At 40.4% G+C, this 16,611-nt stretch overlaps 1 protein-coding gene across 2 annotated transcripts in view; it reads right to left on the reverse strand.

Moving 5' to 3' along the window:
* DOCK2 (dedicator of cytokinesis 2) overlaps positions 1 to 16,611 on the reverse strand; it is a 417,345-nt gene that overhangs the window by 361,443 nt on the left and 39,291 nt on the right. For both annotated transcript variants that reach the window (XM_007077642.3, XM_042992600.1), the window contains exons 7-9: positions 8,287 to 8,422; positions 5,845 to 5,999; positions 1,299 to 1,380 (exon numbers count right to left, since the gene is read on the reverse strand). In XM_007077642.3, the coding sequence (XP_007077704.1) occupies positions 1,299 to 1,380; positions 5,845 to 5,999; positions 8,287 to 8,422 (373 nt within the window). The remainder of the gene's footprint in view (positions 1 to 1,298; positions 1,381 to 5,844; positions 6,000 to 8,286; positions 8,423 to 16,611) is intronic.

Consider the following 16,611-nt stretch of genomic DNA (forward strand, 5'->3'; position numbering starts at 1 on the left):
CCTTTCCTGCATGTTTACATCATGAATTGGTTCTCTGCAAAATGAATCACTGATTGATTCCCTGTCCCTGTCCTTCTCGTGAAACATCTGTCTCCTGGTTTAATCAGGAGGCCCTATGGGACTTTCCTATTTATCAAGAAAATAAATAGGCTCCTCCTTCTAACTAATAATAGATAAACATGACTGAGACACATTTATATATGCCAGGAAAACTTTGTCTAAGCAATTAGGACTCTGATCTTATTCCATGCCTCTGGCCCATTTTTCAGGAAATAACAAACAAAATAAATCAGCTGCACTCCAATCTAATTGTGACATAACATGAGACATTGCACTTAATGGGCTGTAACTGGAAAATTATTGTAGAGCAACGTAGGTTAATGTAGCATGTCGGTCACTCCTGGATCAAACTCATAGGTTTGGCCAATGCCCAAATCCCTCCCTGACTCCTCCTCTGTAATTTTCCTTGCTAACACATGCATCAGAGTGAAAAATCTCATAAATGCTCTTCTCTCTAAAGGATCTTGCAGAGAACACCAATATCCTTAGGTATCTTAAGATAACACTCTTAACACACCCTCATGGAAATAGGACAAGAGAAAGGTCTTTGCTAAAAATAATAACCCTTATCTTCTGATTTCCACTGTTTGTCTTTCCCACAACTAAAAAGCCAGGTACACTCTCAGAAATAAGTCATCCAACTAACAATTGATTTCAACATTTCTATATGTGTCTTGCCCAGCAAGTATTGGTTTTTGGAAGAATGATCTCAGGGATCCATTAAGATCTTTAGTCATCTATGACTTAATTTTATTCAGAATATACAATTTATCAAGGCAGCCAATGTTCTTAGGAGTTCTTTTTTTTTTTTTCTGATACATTTTAGAAAGGTTTTTAGAAAGTCTGAGCCAAAGAAAGGAACTCAGATTAACCAATGAATTTACTGATAAATCAGAACAGCTGCTGTATCTAGTTCACGCAGACATTATTGCTGGAAGGAGTCTGTGCTTGTTTACACAGCGCTCTGTGTGTATTCTCAGTGTGCACATGAGTGAGAAAGAAAGAGGGAGGAAGATATAGAGAGGGGAAGACCCACCTCCCTAATAGCTTCTTTAGGGCACACAACACCCGCCCCCCCCCCCACCCAGCCCCCCATCTGTTCTGAATCTCTCCAGAAAGCCCAGAACACAAATCCTTCCCAAGGTCATGCTCCCTCCTGATCAAGTGGCCAGCCTCTCATTTCCAAGATTGTATCCTTGTGAGTGTGGAAGATGGCTACAAGAAGAATGTACACCCACCGTGAAGACCACCTTCAGGTTGTTGAGCATCTCGATCTCCTTCGGGAAGCCCCTGCTGCCCCATCGCACCAGGTAGTTCTCACTGTGGGAAGAAGAGTGGCAACTGGTTACTGCCTGGGGCTCAACACTGCTTTGGAAAAAATATTCACTGAGCCTCTACTGTGTGCCTGACACATGCTGGCTACTGGGGACACGGTAGTGTTTGAGACAGATGTGGTCCCTCCCTCTAAGAGATCACCACTAACAGAGACAGGGGGCAAAGAATCAATAACATGTGTGCATTCATAGTCTCTTTCCCTCCCCCATTTGCTAAGCAAATTCTGGCCCAGCTACCTAATATTTTTGAAGAGAAGCAGCATTCTCTGTAGCATTATTAAGAGTGGAAGAGATGAGGAGGAAAGGATTTTGGTATATTTTGCTGGACATTAAGAATATATTTGCCCTTCTCATCTCATTCCCTTTTCAAGACTGAATAAAGATTTGAATTTTTTAAAATGATCCATTGGACATAGGACTGTTTTCTTGAATGGAATGTCACAGTATGATGGGCCAAAGATGGCCTTAGTCATTATCTGAGATACACTGAAATAACTATCTAAATGCAGTTGTGACAACTATTTATATGCAATTGTGCTATCAAAACAAAGTTCAGGGTGTTACAAGAATGTATATCAAAAAAGTCTGTCCTAGTCTGGGTACTCAGGAAGTCTTTGCTGAGGATATGACATGTAAATAAAGTCGGTCAGGAAAAGATAAAGAGAAATGTTTCAGGCAAAGCAAACATGCATTTAAAGGCCCTGAGGCAGAATGGAGCTTGATGCACCTAAAAGCCAGATCCAAGGGGTGCCTGGGCTCAGTCAGTTAAGTGTCTGACTTCGGCTCAGGTCGTGATCTCACAGTTCATGAGTTCAAGCCCCGCGTCAGGCTCAGCTGTGCTGACAGCTCAGAGCCTGGAGCCTGCTTCGGATTCTGTGTCTTCCTCTCTCTCTGCCTGTTTCCCACTCGCACTCTGCCTCTCTGTCTCTCAAAAATAAATAAACATTAGTAAATAAACAAAAAAAAAAATAAAATAAAATAAAGTAAAATAAAATAAAATAAGATAAAAATAAATACAAACCAGATCCAAGGGGAAAGTGGTAAGAGAAAAATTAGAGAGGACAGACCATGTAGGCCTTGTAGGTCACCCAAGGATTTTGACTTGATCCTAAAAGTAATGGATACTCCCTGAAGGGTTTTAGGAGGGGCAGTCACACAATTCTGACATATGATCATTTACCATCTTACATCTTCTAGCAACCATACCCACCCTGTGGGGTACATACTAGTCAGTCCAGCCACACTGGGAAAATTAGGAGAAACTTAGTAGTTGATGAGTTGAGTCATAAGGTTTGCCATGCCATACAGGAGCATATATAGTTAGTGTTAAATAAATGCCCATTATCTTGAATTAGGATAAAAACAAAGTAAAGCTCAAAATCCAAATCGTCCTAAAAAAGAATATTAAGAATTTAACAAAGTTAAGGGAAGTCCCTTGTTTTTAGAGATTTGTTCTCTCTGATGTCTTGTTACTCTCTCTCTACTCACCTCTAGAAGACTGATGAGAGTAGTCTAAGCAAGGTCAAGGGGGAAATGGCACTGATAACAAAATGAACACAGCTCTAGATTAACCACTGGTTAAAATTCAATCAAGTTAAATGTAGTTTTTCTTTTTTCTTCCTCCCTTCCTTCTTTCTTTTCTTCCTCCTTCCCTTCCTCTCTTTCTTTCTTTCTTTCCTTAGTAAGTTCTAAATATTTCAGTGGAATTTTCAGCAAACTAACCAAGAAGCCTCCAAGGTTCCATACAAAAAAAATAAATAAATAAATAAAATAATAATAATAATTGTTATTATTTCCCATTGGTTATCTCCAGAATGTCACAGTGAAATACCTGGGTATTTCCCAGGACCTTTGATCACATGTAGCATGACCAACAGAGAACCAGCCTGTTAGGTCTAAACATCAGGCACTAGCAATTTTCTTCTAGGGGAAATACAATAAATAAGAAAAGCAACTTAGAGGGCTGAGTTGGCCCTATCCATCCATGCCCAGCAAGTACTAGGTGGTAAGACCAAAGGCCTACCTGGCACCGAGCCAGGTAAGATCTATTGCACATGACAGTCTCCTCCAAGGAAGGGGAGGACCATCCCAACTCCTCCTCAAGATTTTTCTTTTTTTTTTGAAATTAGCCTTGCCACTGGCTTGATGTCTAAGATGCTTCTTTTTTTTTGTCCTACAAAAATTTACCTTAGCTTTCCCAAACTTCTCTTTAAGCATCCACTGGAATCGGACCATGATTTATCCCAACATTGAAAGCTCTGTCTCAGCCAAATTGTTCCCAGTTCACATTTGGGCCACACTGAGAATGCCCTAACTTGTCATTTATGTCAACCTGCTTGGTAAGAGGGGAGAAGATTGATTTCTTAGGGAAAAAACAGCTGTCCAGAGTCAGAATGACATAGGGAGTGCTTTCAAGTTCCCCTGCCCCTTTCTTGTATCATGCTTCTTCTCATCTTTCTTTGTTTTCTACTTCTCTCTCTCTCATTTTTTTTCTTTTGGTTTTTGCCCTTTTTGTTCCCTCTCTTCCTCATCTCTCAGTTTCCTGAGGGCTTCCCTGTATATCTGGCACTCTCAGAGACATCACTCAGGCATGCCCCATTGAGCATATCATCCTGTATGGCACATCAGGGAACAGAGCTGCCTTGTCACTGATCCATTGCCTCCTTCTACAGAGCTGGCTCAGGTCATCCATCACTTAGATAGGCCAGTAGGCCAGGCACCCTTGCCAATTCGAATATAAGGAAACATGTTTTCTGAGAGGCAGGAAGGGTCCTCTGAGTACTTTCAGGATCTTTGTCACAGGCACCTTGGGAAAAGCTGACAGGGAATGGCAAGGGGCCTATGACACACAGACCATTTCAAGGTGGGTTCTGAGGGAAAAGGGACACTCACTTCCAGTGTTCACTGAGGCCCACTAGGTGAATTAGGCTGACTCTTTAATGTTAGGGATTTAGGTTTGCTATAAAGAGTAGTTTTCTACCATGACAATGCTGACACTCTGATGAGAACCATTCAGGATATTTGATACAACTCTTTCCTTGGTGACATACTAAAGTGGGAACTAGCTTGTCTTTGGAGTTAGATAGATGGACCTGAGTAGAAATCTCAGTTCCACCATTAATACATATGTATGACTTTGGACTAGTCACTTGACCTCCCCAAGCCTCATTTCCTCACCCAAATGACATGGAGTAAAGGGAATTAAATGATATCATGTACAGACCTCAGTTCATTCTCCTTAGATGAACAGTCCCTCCATGTTTCACAAATGTCTCCAGAAAAGCCATTATTTTCTAAAGTACTCCTCTTCACTAGGCATTGTACATGGTCTCATTTAATCATAACAACCAAGCTAGAGAGGCACCACTTTCTCCATAAAGGCAGACGAATTATGCTCCAGCTTTCTTCCAATATGTTAACTGGGCCTTCAAATATGGGACTATGTATTGGCCCAAAACCCCAATGGAGGAGACCAGCAGGGTCACCACCTGGAAGGATGGTCAAAACCACAAGCAGGGGCCAGGGGCCTAGTAGTGGGGGCTGGAGGTATACCAGAGTCTCCTCCCTGGAGATTCTCAACGGTGTGTTCACTTCGTTAAGCTGAGGCACCCAAGGGTTGCCTTACTTTCTCTGTTCTCGAGAGCAACCAGTTAAAGTAGTAATAATAATAGCCACAGCCTCTTGGAGCACCACGTGCCAGGCTCTGTGCTTCTCACTGATGTCTGAAAGAAATGACCCTGTGAGGTTGGCTCTCACATTTTGCAAATGGGCAACTCAGGGCTAGGAAAGATGAACAATTTGCCTGAGGTTAAGAAAGAGTAAATGGTGGGGCCAGGATGTGAACTCAGGCAGATCTCAGAGCCCACATTCTTAACCTGGTACCGCCCTCACCACTCATTTCTTAACTCTGGTTGTGTTTTATTTTGTTTTTGTTTGTTTTATTTTGTTCTGTTTTTATTTTTTACTTAAGTTTTTTTATTTTATTTTAATTCCAGTTAGTTAGCACACAGTGTCACAATAGTTTCAGGTACACAATCTAGTGGTTCAATGCTTCCATACATCACCCTGTGCTCATCACAAGTGCCCTCCTCAATCCCCATCACCTATTTCACCCATCCCCCTATCCGTCTCCTATTTTAAAAGTATGAATTTTAATCTATCCAATGCCACCTGTATGAATCTCATTACCTCTGGTTGTTTTCCAGAATCACAAACCTATTTACAAAACCCTACTGTGTAACCATAACCGCACTATGGGAAAAATTTGGTGGTAATATTTCCACCTGACTGGTACATCCTATAAAAAGTTATTTCCACATTTTCAGGCTCAGTTTCTCTTCCAGGTGGGAATTTCTCCACAAGTGATGGCGGGAATAAAAAGGATGTTCTGTACTCTGCTAACTCCAACCTCCCATATACACAGAAGTCAGGCAATACTGAACACACCTACCTTATGACAGTTTGCTTGTTGGGGTCATAGAGAGACATGAAAAGCTCAGCATCTTCCCCAATTCTGCACACAAAGTTTCTCACAAAGACATAGAGGCTGTGGGTGGGGGATGAGGAGATCCGGGAATACATTCCATAATCTGGCTGGTCTTTTGACTAAGAGGTGGCAGGAAAAAAGGAGGAAGGTAGAGAAAATTAGCCCCGCACCACTGAGGACGCAAGCCTGAAGATTTCTGCATTATAACCAGGTCTACAACCAAAAGCTTCTGTAATCTGAGCCAAGTCACTTTGACTCTCTTGGCCTTGATTTTCTCATTTTGGGAAATAGTACTATTTACCCAGCCTTCATCATAAAATTAGTGTCATAAAAATCACAAATTACTTTTTCAAAAAATGCTTAAATGGTCTCCATTGAAACTAAAAACTTCTGCTGTTTGAAAGATGCATTTAAGAAAATGAAAAGGGGAGGCACAGACTGGGAAAATATATTTGCAAAAACATATATCTGGTAGAGAATTTGTATATAGAATATACAAACATACAATCATATTTAGAATACACAAATAATTCTTACAACTCAACGATGAGAAAATCAACCCAATTAAAATGGGCAAAACATCTGAACAGACATTTCACACACACAAAAAAAATTACAAATGGCCATGGCCAGTAGGCACATAAAGAGATGCTCAACTTCACTAGTTATTCAGGAAAATTCAAATTAAAACCACGATGAGATACCATCACACAAGCACTAGAATGGCAGCACCAAGTGTTGACAGGATGCAGAGCTACTGGAACTCTCTCATATACTACTGATGGGGATGCAAAATTGTATGCCCCTTCTGGAAACAAGTATGGCAGAATCTTTATAAGTGGAACATACACGTATCATAGGATCCAGCAATCCTACTGTCAGGTATTACTCGAAAAGAATGAAAATGTATGTTCAAACATGTGTTTGCAAATGTTCATAGCAGTACTAGTTAAAATAACCCCCAAGTGGAAACAACCCACCTGCCCAAAATGGACAACTGGTCAATGGTATGGCAACTCAGCAATAAAAAGGGAAAAATAATATATACCACGACACAAACCTCAAAATCACCATTCAGAGTAAAGCAAGTCAAACACAAAAACCAAGGGGCGCCTGGGTGGCTCAGTCGGTTAAGCATCCGACTTCAGCTCAGGTCATGATCTCACAGTCTGTGAGTTTGAGCCCCGCGTTGGGCTCTGTGCTGACAGCTCAGAGCCTGGAGCCTGTTTCGGATTCTGTGTCTCCCTCTCTCTCTGCCCCTCCCCTGTTCATGCTCTGTCTCTCTCTGTCTCAAAAATAAATAGACACTAAAAAAAAAATTTTTTTTTAATTCAAACACAAAAACCATATGATTTCATTTATATGAAACTACAGAAAAGGCAAAAGTGTAGTCACAAAAAAACAAATTAGGGACTGCCTGCAGCTGGAGACTGGGGAAAGGAGTCAACTGTAAGGGGACTCAAAGAAACTTTCAATGTGATGCAACTGTTGAGCTCTTGATCGTGGTGGAGTTCACCCAGCGCTGTATTTTAGCCAGATGCAGTAGACTATAGTTTATAATGAATTGATTTCATTCTGTGAAAATTATCTCAATAGAGCTAAAAATAAACCTTCTTTCAAATAATACACAGTGGCTAAAATGATTTTTAATCATAAATCAGAGTATGTTAACCTTGAAAAATAAAATTACGTTTCCTTGAAATCTTTTGTCAGTTTTCTACCACACTTGGAATAACAAATCTTAACTCTTCTCCATGATGCCTTGGGCCTTGTGAGATCTGGCTACTGCTCCCTATGTCTCCAAATCATTGCCTACCCTCTCCAATGACTCAGCATGCACCATCAACACTGGCCTTTCTACTCCTTGAAACTTCAGAACACAGTCCTACCTCAGGACCTTTTCACTTACTGTTCCCTATACATAGAACACTTTGTCCCTAGATCTTCCCAGGCCTGGTGACTTCACATCATTCAAGTGTCAACTCAGATGTCTTCTCTGAGAGATGCCTTTCTTGATGGTACATTTTTAAAATAGCTCTTGATGCACTATGATTCACAGAACCCTAGCTTATTGTCTTTTAGAGACTTATCACCATCTGGAATTAATTTGTTTGTTTGTTTGTTTGTTTACTTTTTATTGCCTTTTTCTTTTCTCCTCTCTGGAATATAAAAGCTCCATGAGAACAGGAAACTTGCCTGGCATTAAACTACCTGTGGGATGGATGCAGAATGAATTACAGTCCCAAGTACCAAAACAATAAAATGCAGATGGCTACTGATCATCTCAGGTCATAGGACAGATGTCTCCTTGAATAATATACACTCTAGTTAATTAGCCTATTATTTTAAGTTTATGATATGCTAAATAATGCCTCACTTGGCTAAAGGCTATTTTACAAAGCTCACCAATTCTTCCTTGATGCGCTCTGTGATTTTATCAGTCGCCTCCTCATGTGCATGGAACAAGCTGATGACGCTGGTATTATCAGGGTCCAAGATATTTCCATCATCATCTCTGACAATCAGATCAAGCTCAAGAATTCTGCAAAGCAAAATCCATAAGTGAGGATAAATCCGTAACACTTTACGATGTTGTTGGAAGGTTTATACCAAAAAATTCGCCTGGTCTCTGAAGATTGGCAGACTTTCACAGAGAAGCTCTACACCAACAACCTTGCATACGGCTTGTGAGCCATACTGGGACAGTTCATCCTCTTTGGGTAGTACTATGGCAGTGTGTATTAAATTTTCCTAAAGTGTATCTTTCCTGCGATATTAAATCTAGAGAAACACCCACATTTGAACAAGAATGTGTGTTACAGCATTGCTTACATCAGCAAAGTGATGAACAAACCAAAAGTCTGTCAAAGGGAGAATGGCGAGGGAGGAGGGGCTAACATGGCGAAGAAGTAGGGGGATCCGAAATTCCCTTGTCTCAAACAAAGCAGGGTTGAAACCAAAAGACTTTGGGTTCGGGAGGCAAAGGGCTTGGGAGGCAAAAAGACACCTGCTTCCAGGGACCCACTGGGACAATCCGATGGGCCATAGGTGCGTGATTGAGAACCGGAGAGAAAACGAATGGAGGGGAAGGATCCCCTTCTGCAGAGAGACAGAGGGAAGAAAAAGAGAGGCTGGGGAAGCATAGGACTGTACCTGGACAAGAGAAAAACCAGACAGGGATGGAGAAAGATCCAATCTCTAACTGAGGGGCTTTCTCTGGTCTGGGGCTGGCTGCCCGGATCACGCACCTTGGGGGAAGGGGAGCCAGCCCCAGGCTCCGTGGCTAGGTCAGGGGCGTAATCTGCAGTGGAAGACAGCGATCCCCTCCCCGGAGTGCTGTGGGACAGGACAAAGCCTGCCTGCGCCCACCAGCCAGGGACCACTTATCAGGTGGTGCAGAGGTGCCTCCCCAGTACCAGGGCGCGTGGAGCGAGAGTTTGAATCCCAGACAAGCGCCAGGCACAGGAGTCAGCGAATCAACACAAACCACCTCATTTGCGCCTGCGGCACAGTGAGGACAGGTCGAACAGAGTGGTTTGGGACACCCGGTCTGTGGTGGAGAGACTGGGGTGTCGCCATTTTTCTCCCCATCACCAACAAGGCGGGCTTCAGGGAAAGGACAGCAGGCCCACAGTGGACGCGGGACCCGCCTACACCTAGCCACGCCCCTCTGCGCCTGGTAACTACGAACGTCCTGGAGAGGTTGACGCTGAGGAACCAGATGGCCCCGCCTCCAGACCAGCACTGTTGGATTGCCTGGCTTGATTCTTGGACAGTTCTTATTATACAGATATATTCTTCCTTTTCTCCTTCTTATTTCTTCCCTCTAGTCTGGTTACTCTGGTTGTTGGTTTGTTTAAGCAGACGTATTTAATCCATTATCTTGATACATGTTCTATACCTCCTTCTTTATTTTCCTTACTCTCTCCCTGGATTAAGCCATATAGTTTCTCTGTCTGGTCAATTTTCTTTTCTTTTTCCCCTGCCTCCTTCCTTATTTTCCTTTCTCTCTCTCTGGATTAAACCATATGGTTTCTCTGTCTGGACAACTTTCTTTTCTTTTCTTTTTCCCTGCCTCCTTCTTTATTTTCCTTTCTCTTTCTCAGGATTAAGCCGTATAGTTTCTTTTTCTGGTCAATGTTTATTTTTTTCTTTTTCCCTGCCCCTGTCATTTCTCTCTTTATATGGGATAAGGCCTCTTCCATCAGCACTGCCTCCACCCTGTTATTTACTTGTAGCTGGTGCTTCTGGTTTTGTTTGTTTGTTTGTTTGTGTGTTTGCATGTTTGTTTTCTGTTTGTTTTTCTTCATTTTCCTTTCCAGGGCTACTTCAACAAACAAATCAAAACACACCTGGTGGAGGGTCTAAAACATCACTACTAGTAGGGACATAAAGTAACCAAAGTCACAACAGAGAGCAAGTAACACTTTCCAAAAAACACCTCCTGAAGGGCCAGGCCCTGGACGGTGTATGACCCCTCTTTAATATAGTAGTGCTGGAAGGTACAGTGCACATAACAAGTTTTTAAAACACATAATGGACAGAAAACTAGCCACAATAACAAAAGGGAAGAATTCTCCTTAAAAAAAAAAAAATCCATGAAGAAATGACAGCTAAAGAATTGCCTAAAACAGATATAAACAATTTAACTGAACAAGAATTTAGAATCATAGTCATAAGATTAATTACTGGACTTGAAAAAAGCATAGAAGACATCAGAGAATATATTGCTGCAGAGATCAAGGAACTAAAAAATAGTCATGATGACTTTAAAAATGATGTAAATGTCAGGGTGCCTGGGTGGCTCAGTCGGTTGAGTGTCCAACTTCAGCTGAGGTCATGATCTCATGGTTCGTGAGTTTGAGCCCCATGTTGGGCTCTGTGCTGACAGCTCAGAGCCTGGAGCCTGCTTCAGATATTGTGTCTCCTTCTCTCTCTGCCTCATCCCTGCTTGCACTCTGTCTCTCTCTATCTCTCAAAAGTAAATAAATGTTTTAAAAAATAAAATAAAAATGTTGTAATGAGGTGCAAAATAAACTAGAGGCAGTGACAGGGAGGATTGAGAGGCAGAGGGGAGAATGGGTGAAATAGAAGATAAAATTATGGAAAAAGATAAAGCTGATAAAAAGAGATAAAAAACATTCTGGATTAAGAGGGGGGAATTAGGGAACTAAGTGATCAATGAAATGGAACAATATCCATATCGTAGCAGTTCCAAAAGAAGAAAATAGAGAAAAAGGGGCTGAAGGTGTACTTGAACAAAGCTTAGCTGAGAAACTCCCCAATTTGGGGAAGGAAACAAACATTGAAATACAGGAGGCATAGAGAAGTCCCTTAAACATAACTTCAATCAATCTTCTGCATGACATATCATAGTGAAACAAAATACAAAGATAGAGAATTCTGAAAGCAGCTAGAGATAAATGGGCCTTAACCTACAAGGGTAGACACATAAGGGTAGTAGCAGACCTATCTGCTGAAACTTGGCAGGCCAGAAAGGAGTGGCAGGAAATTTTCAATGTGCTGAATAGGAAAAATATGCAGCCAAGAATCTTTTATCCAGCAAGTCTGTCATTCAGAATATATGGAAAGATAAAGGTTTCCCCAAACAAAAACTGAAGGATTTAATCGCCACTAAACTAGTCCTACAAGAGATTCTCAGAGGGAGGGCTCTGTAAGTGTAATGTTGCAAAGACCACAAAGGACCAGAGACAACACTACAAGCATGAAACATACAGATAACACAATGACTCTAAACCCATATCTTTCAAAAATAACATTGAATGTAAATGGCTAAATGCTTCAATCAAAAGACATAGGGTATCAGAATGGATAAAACAAAACAAAACAAAACAAAACAAAACAGGACCCATCTATTTGCTGTCTACAAGAGATGTATTTTAGACCTGAGGACAGGTCTTTAGATTGAAAGTGAGGGGATGGAGAACCATCTCTGCTACTGGAAGTCAAAATAAAGCTGAAATAACCATACTTATATTAGACAAACTAGGTTTTAAACTAAAGTCTGTAACAAGAGATTAAGAAGGGCATTATATAATAATTATGGGGTCTACCCATCCAGAAGAGCTAACAATTATAAATGTTTATGCAGCAAATTCAGGAGCACCCAAATATATAAAACAATTAATCACAAACATAAGCAATCTTATTGGTAATAATGTGATAATTGCAGGGGATCTTAATACTCCACTTACAACAATGGACAGATCATCTAGACAGAAAATCAATAAAGAAACAATGGCCCTGAATGATACATTGGACCAGATGGACTTGACAGATATAATCAGAACGTTTCATCTTAAAGAAGCAGAATACACATTCTTCTCAAGTGCACATGGAACATTCTTCAAGATAGATCACATACTGGATCACAAAACAGTCCTTAAAATATAAAAGAATTGAGATCATACCATGCACACTTTCAGATCACAATGCTCTGAAACTTGAAATCAACCACAGGAAAAAGTTTGGAAAACCTCTAAGTGCATGGAGGTTAAAGAATATCCTACTAAAGAACAAACGGGTCAACCAGGCAATTAAAGAAGAAATTAAAATATATATATGGAAACAAATGAAAATGAAAACACAGCAATCCAAATGCTTTAGGATGTAGCAAAGGCAGTCCTAAGAAGAAAATACATTGCAATCCAGGCCTATCTCAAGAAACAAGAAAAATCCCAAATACAAAATCTAACAGCACACCTAAAGGAAATAGAAGTAGAACAACAAAGAAACCCCAAACCCAACAGAAGAAGACAAACAATAAAGACTGGAACATAAATAAACAATATAGAATCCAAACAACAACAACAAAAACAGTAGAACAATCAATGAAACAAAGAGTTGGTTTTTTGAGGGGCGCCTGGGTGGCTCAGTCGGTTAAGCGTCCGACTTCGGCTCAGGTCATGATCTCGTGGTCCGTGGGTTCGAGCCCCTCATTGGGCTCTGAGCTGACGGCTCAGAGCCTGGAGCCTGTTTCAGATTCTGTGCCTCCCTCTTTCTCTGACCCTCCCCTGTTCATGCTCTGTCTCTGTCTCAAAAATGAAAAAATAAAAAAATTAAAAAAATTTTTAAAAAGAGTTGGTTTCTTGAGAAAATAAACAAAATTGATAAACTAGCCAGACTTTTCAAAAAGAAAAGAGAGAGGACCCAAATAGATAAAATCATGAATGCAAATGGATATATCACAACCAATCCCTCAGAAATACAAGCAATTATCAGAGAATAGTATGAAAAATTATATGCTAACAAACTGGACAACCTGGGAGAAATGGACAAATTCCTAGACACCCACACACCACAAAAACTCAAACAGGAAGAAACCAAAAATTTGAACAGACCCATTACTCGTGAAGAAATTGAATCAGTTATCAAAAATCTCCCAACAAATAAGAGTCCTGGACCAGATGGCTTCCCTGGGGAATTCTACCAACATGTAAAGCTGTTCCAAAAAATAGAAATGGAAGGGAAACATCTGGACACATTCTATGAAGCCAGCATTACCTTGATTCCCAAACCAGACAGAGACTCCACAAAAAAAGGAGAACTACAGGCCAATATCCCTGATGAACATGGACGCAAAATTTCTCAAGAATATACTAGCAAATCAAATTCAACAGCATATAAAAATAATTATTCACCATGATCAAGTGGGATTCATTCCTGGGCTGCAGGACTGGTTCAATATTCACAAATCAATCAGTGTGATACATCACATTAACAAAAGAAAGGGTAAGAACCATATGATCCCGTCATATGCAGGATGCAGATGCAGATGCAGAAAAAGCATTTGACAAAATACAGCATCCTTTCTTTATAAAAACCCTCAAAAAAGTTGGGATAGAAGGAATAAACCTAAGCATCATAAAAGCCATGTATGAAAAGCCCACAGCTAATATCATCCTCAATGGAGAAAACTGAGAGCTTTCCCCCTGAGATCAGGAACACGACAGGGATGTGTACTCTCACCACTGTTGTTTAACATTCTGTTAGAAAGTCCTAGCATCAGCAATCAGACAACAAGCTGAAATAAAGGCATCAAAATTGGCAAAGAAGAATTCACTTTCACTTTTCGCAGACGACATGATACTCTACATGGAAAACCCGAAAAACTCCACCAAAAGACTCCTAGAGCTGACACATGAATTCAGTAAAGTCACAGGGTACAAAAATCTATGTACAGAAATTGGTTGTGTTTTTATACACCAATAATGAAGCAATAGAAAGAGAAATAAAGAAACTGATCCCATTCACGACTGCACCAAGAATCATAAGATACCTAGGAATAAACCAAACCAAAGATGTAAAAGATCTGTGTGATGAAAACTATAGACACCTTATGAAGGAAATTGAAGAAGACACAAAGAAATGAAAAAAACATTCTATTCTCATGGATTGGAAGAATAAATATTGTTAAAATGTCAATACTACCCAAAGCAATCTACATATTCAATGCAATCCCAATCAAAATTGTACTGGCATTCTTCTCGAAGCTAGAAGAAACAATTCTACAATTTGTATGGAACCTCAAAAGACCCCAAATAGCCAAAGTAATATTGAAGAAGAAAACCAAAGCAGGACTTTAGCCTCAATCCCAGACTTTAGCCTCTACTACAAAGCTGTAATCATCAAGACAGTATGGTATTCGCACAAAAACAGACACATAGACCAATGGAATAGAATAGAGAACCCATAACTGGACCCACAAATGTATGGTCAACTAATCTTTGACAAAGCAGGAAAGAGCATCCAATGGAAAGAAAAGACAGTCTCTTTAGCAAATGGTGCTGGGAGAACTGGACAGCAACATGCAGAAGAATGAAACTGGACCACTTTCTTACAGCATACACATAAATTAAACTCAAAATGGATGAAAGACCTAAATGTGGCACAGGAAACTATCAAAACCCTAGAGGAGAAAGCAGGAAAAAACCTCTTTGACCTCAGCCACAGCAATTTCTTGCTCAACACATCTCCAAAGGCAAGGGAATTAGAAGCAAAAAGAACTATTGGGACCTCATCAAGATAAAAAGCATCTGCACCACAAAGGAAACAATCAATAAAACTAAAAGGCAACCTACAGAATGGGAAAAGATATTTGCAAATGACATATCGGATAAAGGGCTAGTATCCAAAATCTATAAAGAACTTATTAAACTCCACACCTGAAAAACAAATAATCCAGTGAAGAAATGGGCAAAAGACAAGAATAGACGTTTTTCCAAAGAAGACATCCACATGGCCAACAGGCATATGAAAAGATGCTCAATGTCACTCATCATCAGGGAAATACAAATCAAAGCCACACTGAGATACCACCTCACACCAGTCAGAGTGGCTAAAATGAACAAATCAGGAAACCACAGATGCTGGCAAGGATGTGGAGAAATGGGAACCCTCTTGCACTGTTGGTGGGAATGCAAACTGGTGCAGTCACTCTGGAAAACGTGTGGAGGTTCCTCAAAAAATTAAAAATAGATCTATCCTATGACCCAGCAATAGCACTACTAGGAATTTACCCAAAGGATACAGTTGTGCTGATGCATAGGGGCATCTATACCCCAATGTTTATATCAGCACTTTCAACAACAGCCAAATAATGGAAAGAGCCTAAATGTCCATCAACTGATGAATGGATAAAAAAGATGTGGTTTATATATTCAATGGAATACTACTTGGCAATGAGAATGAGTGAAATCATGTCATTTGTAGCAATATGGATAGAACCGGAAGGTATTATGCTGAGTGAAATAAGTCAGTCAGAGAAGGACAGATACCATATATTTTCACTCATATGTGGAACTTGAGAAACATCACAGAAGACCATGGGGGTGGAGGGGTGGAAGGGAAGAAATAGTTACAAACAGAGAGGGAGGGAGGCAAACCACAAGAGACTCCTGAATACTGAGAACAAACTGGGTGGATGGGGGTGGGGGAGAGGGGAAAATGGGTGGTGAGCACTGAGGAAGGCACTTGTTGGGATGAGCACTGGGTGTTGTATGTAAGCCAATTTGACAATAAATTATATTTTTTTAAAAATAGGGAAAATGGATAAATAAACCATGACCTATAATGCAATTCCATGTGCATGGCTTAAAAAATAGGGTATAGTTTTAATATGTTTAATGATACAGCTCAGTGAGAAAAAATAAAGTATGGGGGCACCTGGGTGTCTCAGTTGGTTAAGTACCCAAGTCTTGATTTCATCTCAGGTCACGATCTCATCATGGTTTGTGGGTTCAAACTGACAGCATGGAGCCTGCTTGGGATTGTCTCCCACTCTCTCTATCCCTCCCCTGCGCCCTCTCTCTCTGTCCCCTGATCGTGCTCTTTCTTGCTCTTTCTCAAAATAAATAAACATTAAAAAGCTAAAGTATGGAAAAATGCATATGATATGTTTATGCAAACAAGTAAGTCAAGCCAGATATATTACCTGGATACATGCACATGAGTAAAAAGCAAAGAGAGAAAGGACTGGACAAAAAGCAGCAAACTACCAATACTACTAACAAGGACACCTGTGAGAAGTAGGACCTTGGGTGGAGGGGTCTAAGGAAACATGTGCCTTATCTTTGTTTTATAATATAATATATTATAATGTAATGTAATGTAACATAATGCAAACATAGCAGAAAAGGTATTCCTATGTTATCTATTCAACAACATTTTGAACATAGCTGTTGGGGGGGGAAATCTCAGATATACCGCTCA

This window comes from Panthera tigris, chromosome A1 (genome assembly GCF_018350195.1).
Source record: "Panthera tigris isolate Pti1 chromosome A1, P.tigris_Pti1_mat1.1, whole genome shotgun sequence".
NCBI lineage: Eukaryota > Metazoa > Chordata > Mammalia > Carnivora > Felidae > Panthera > Panthera tigris.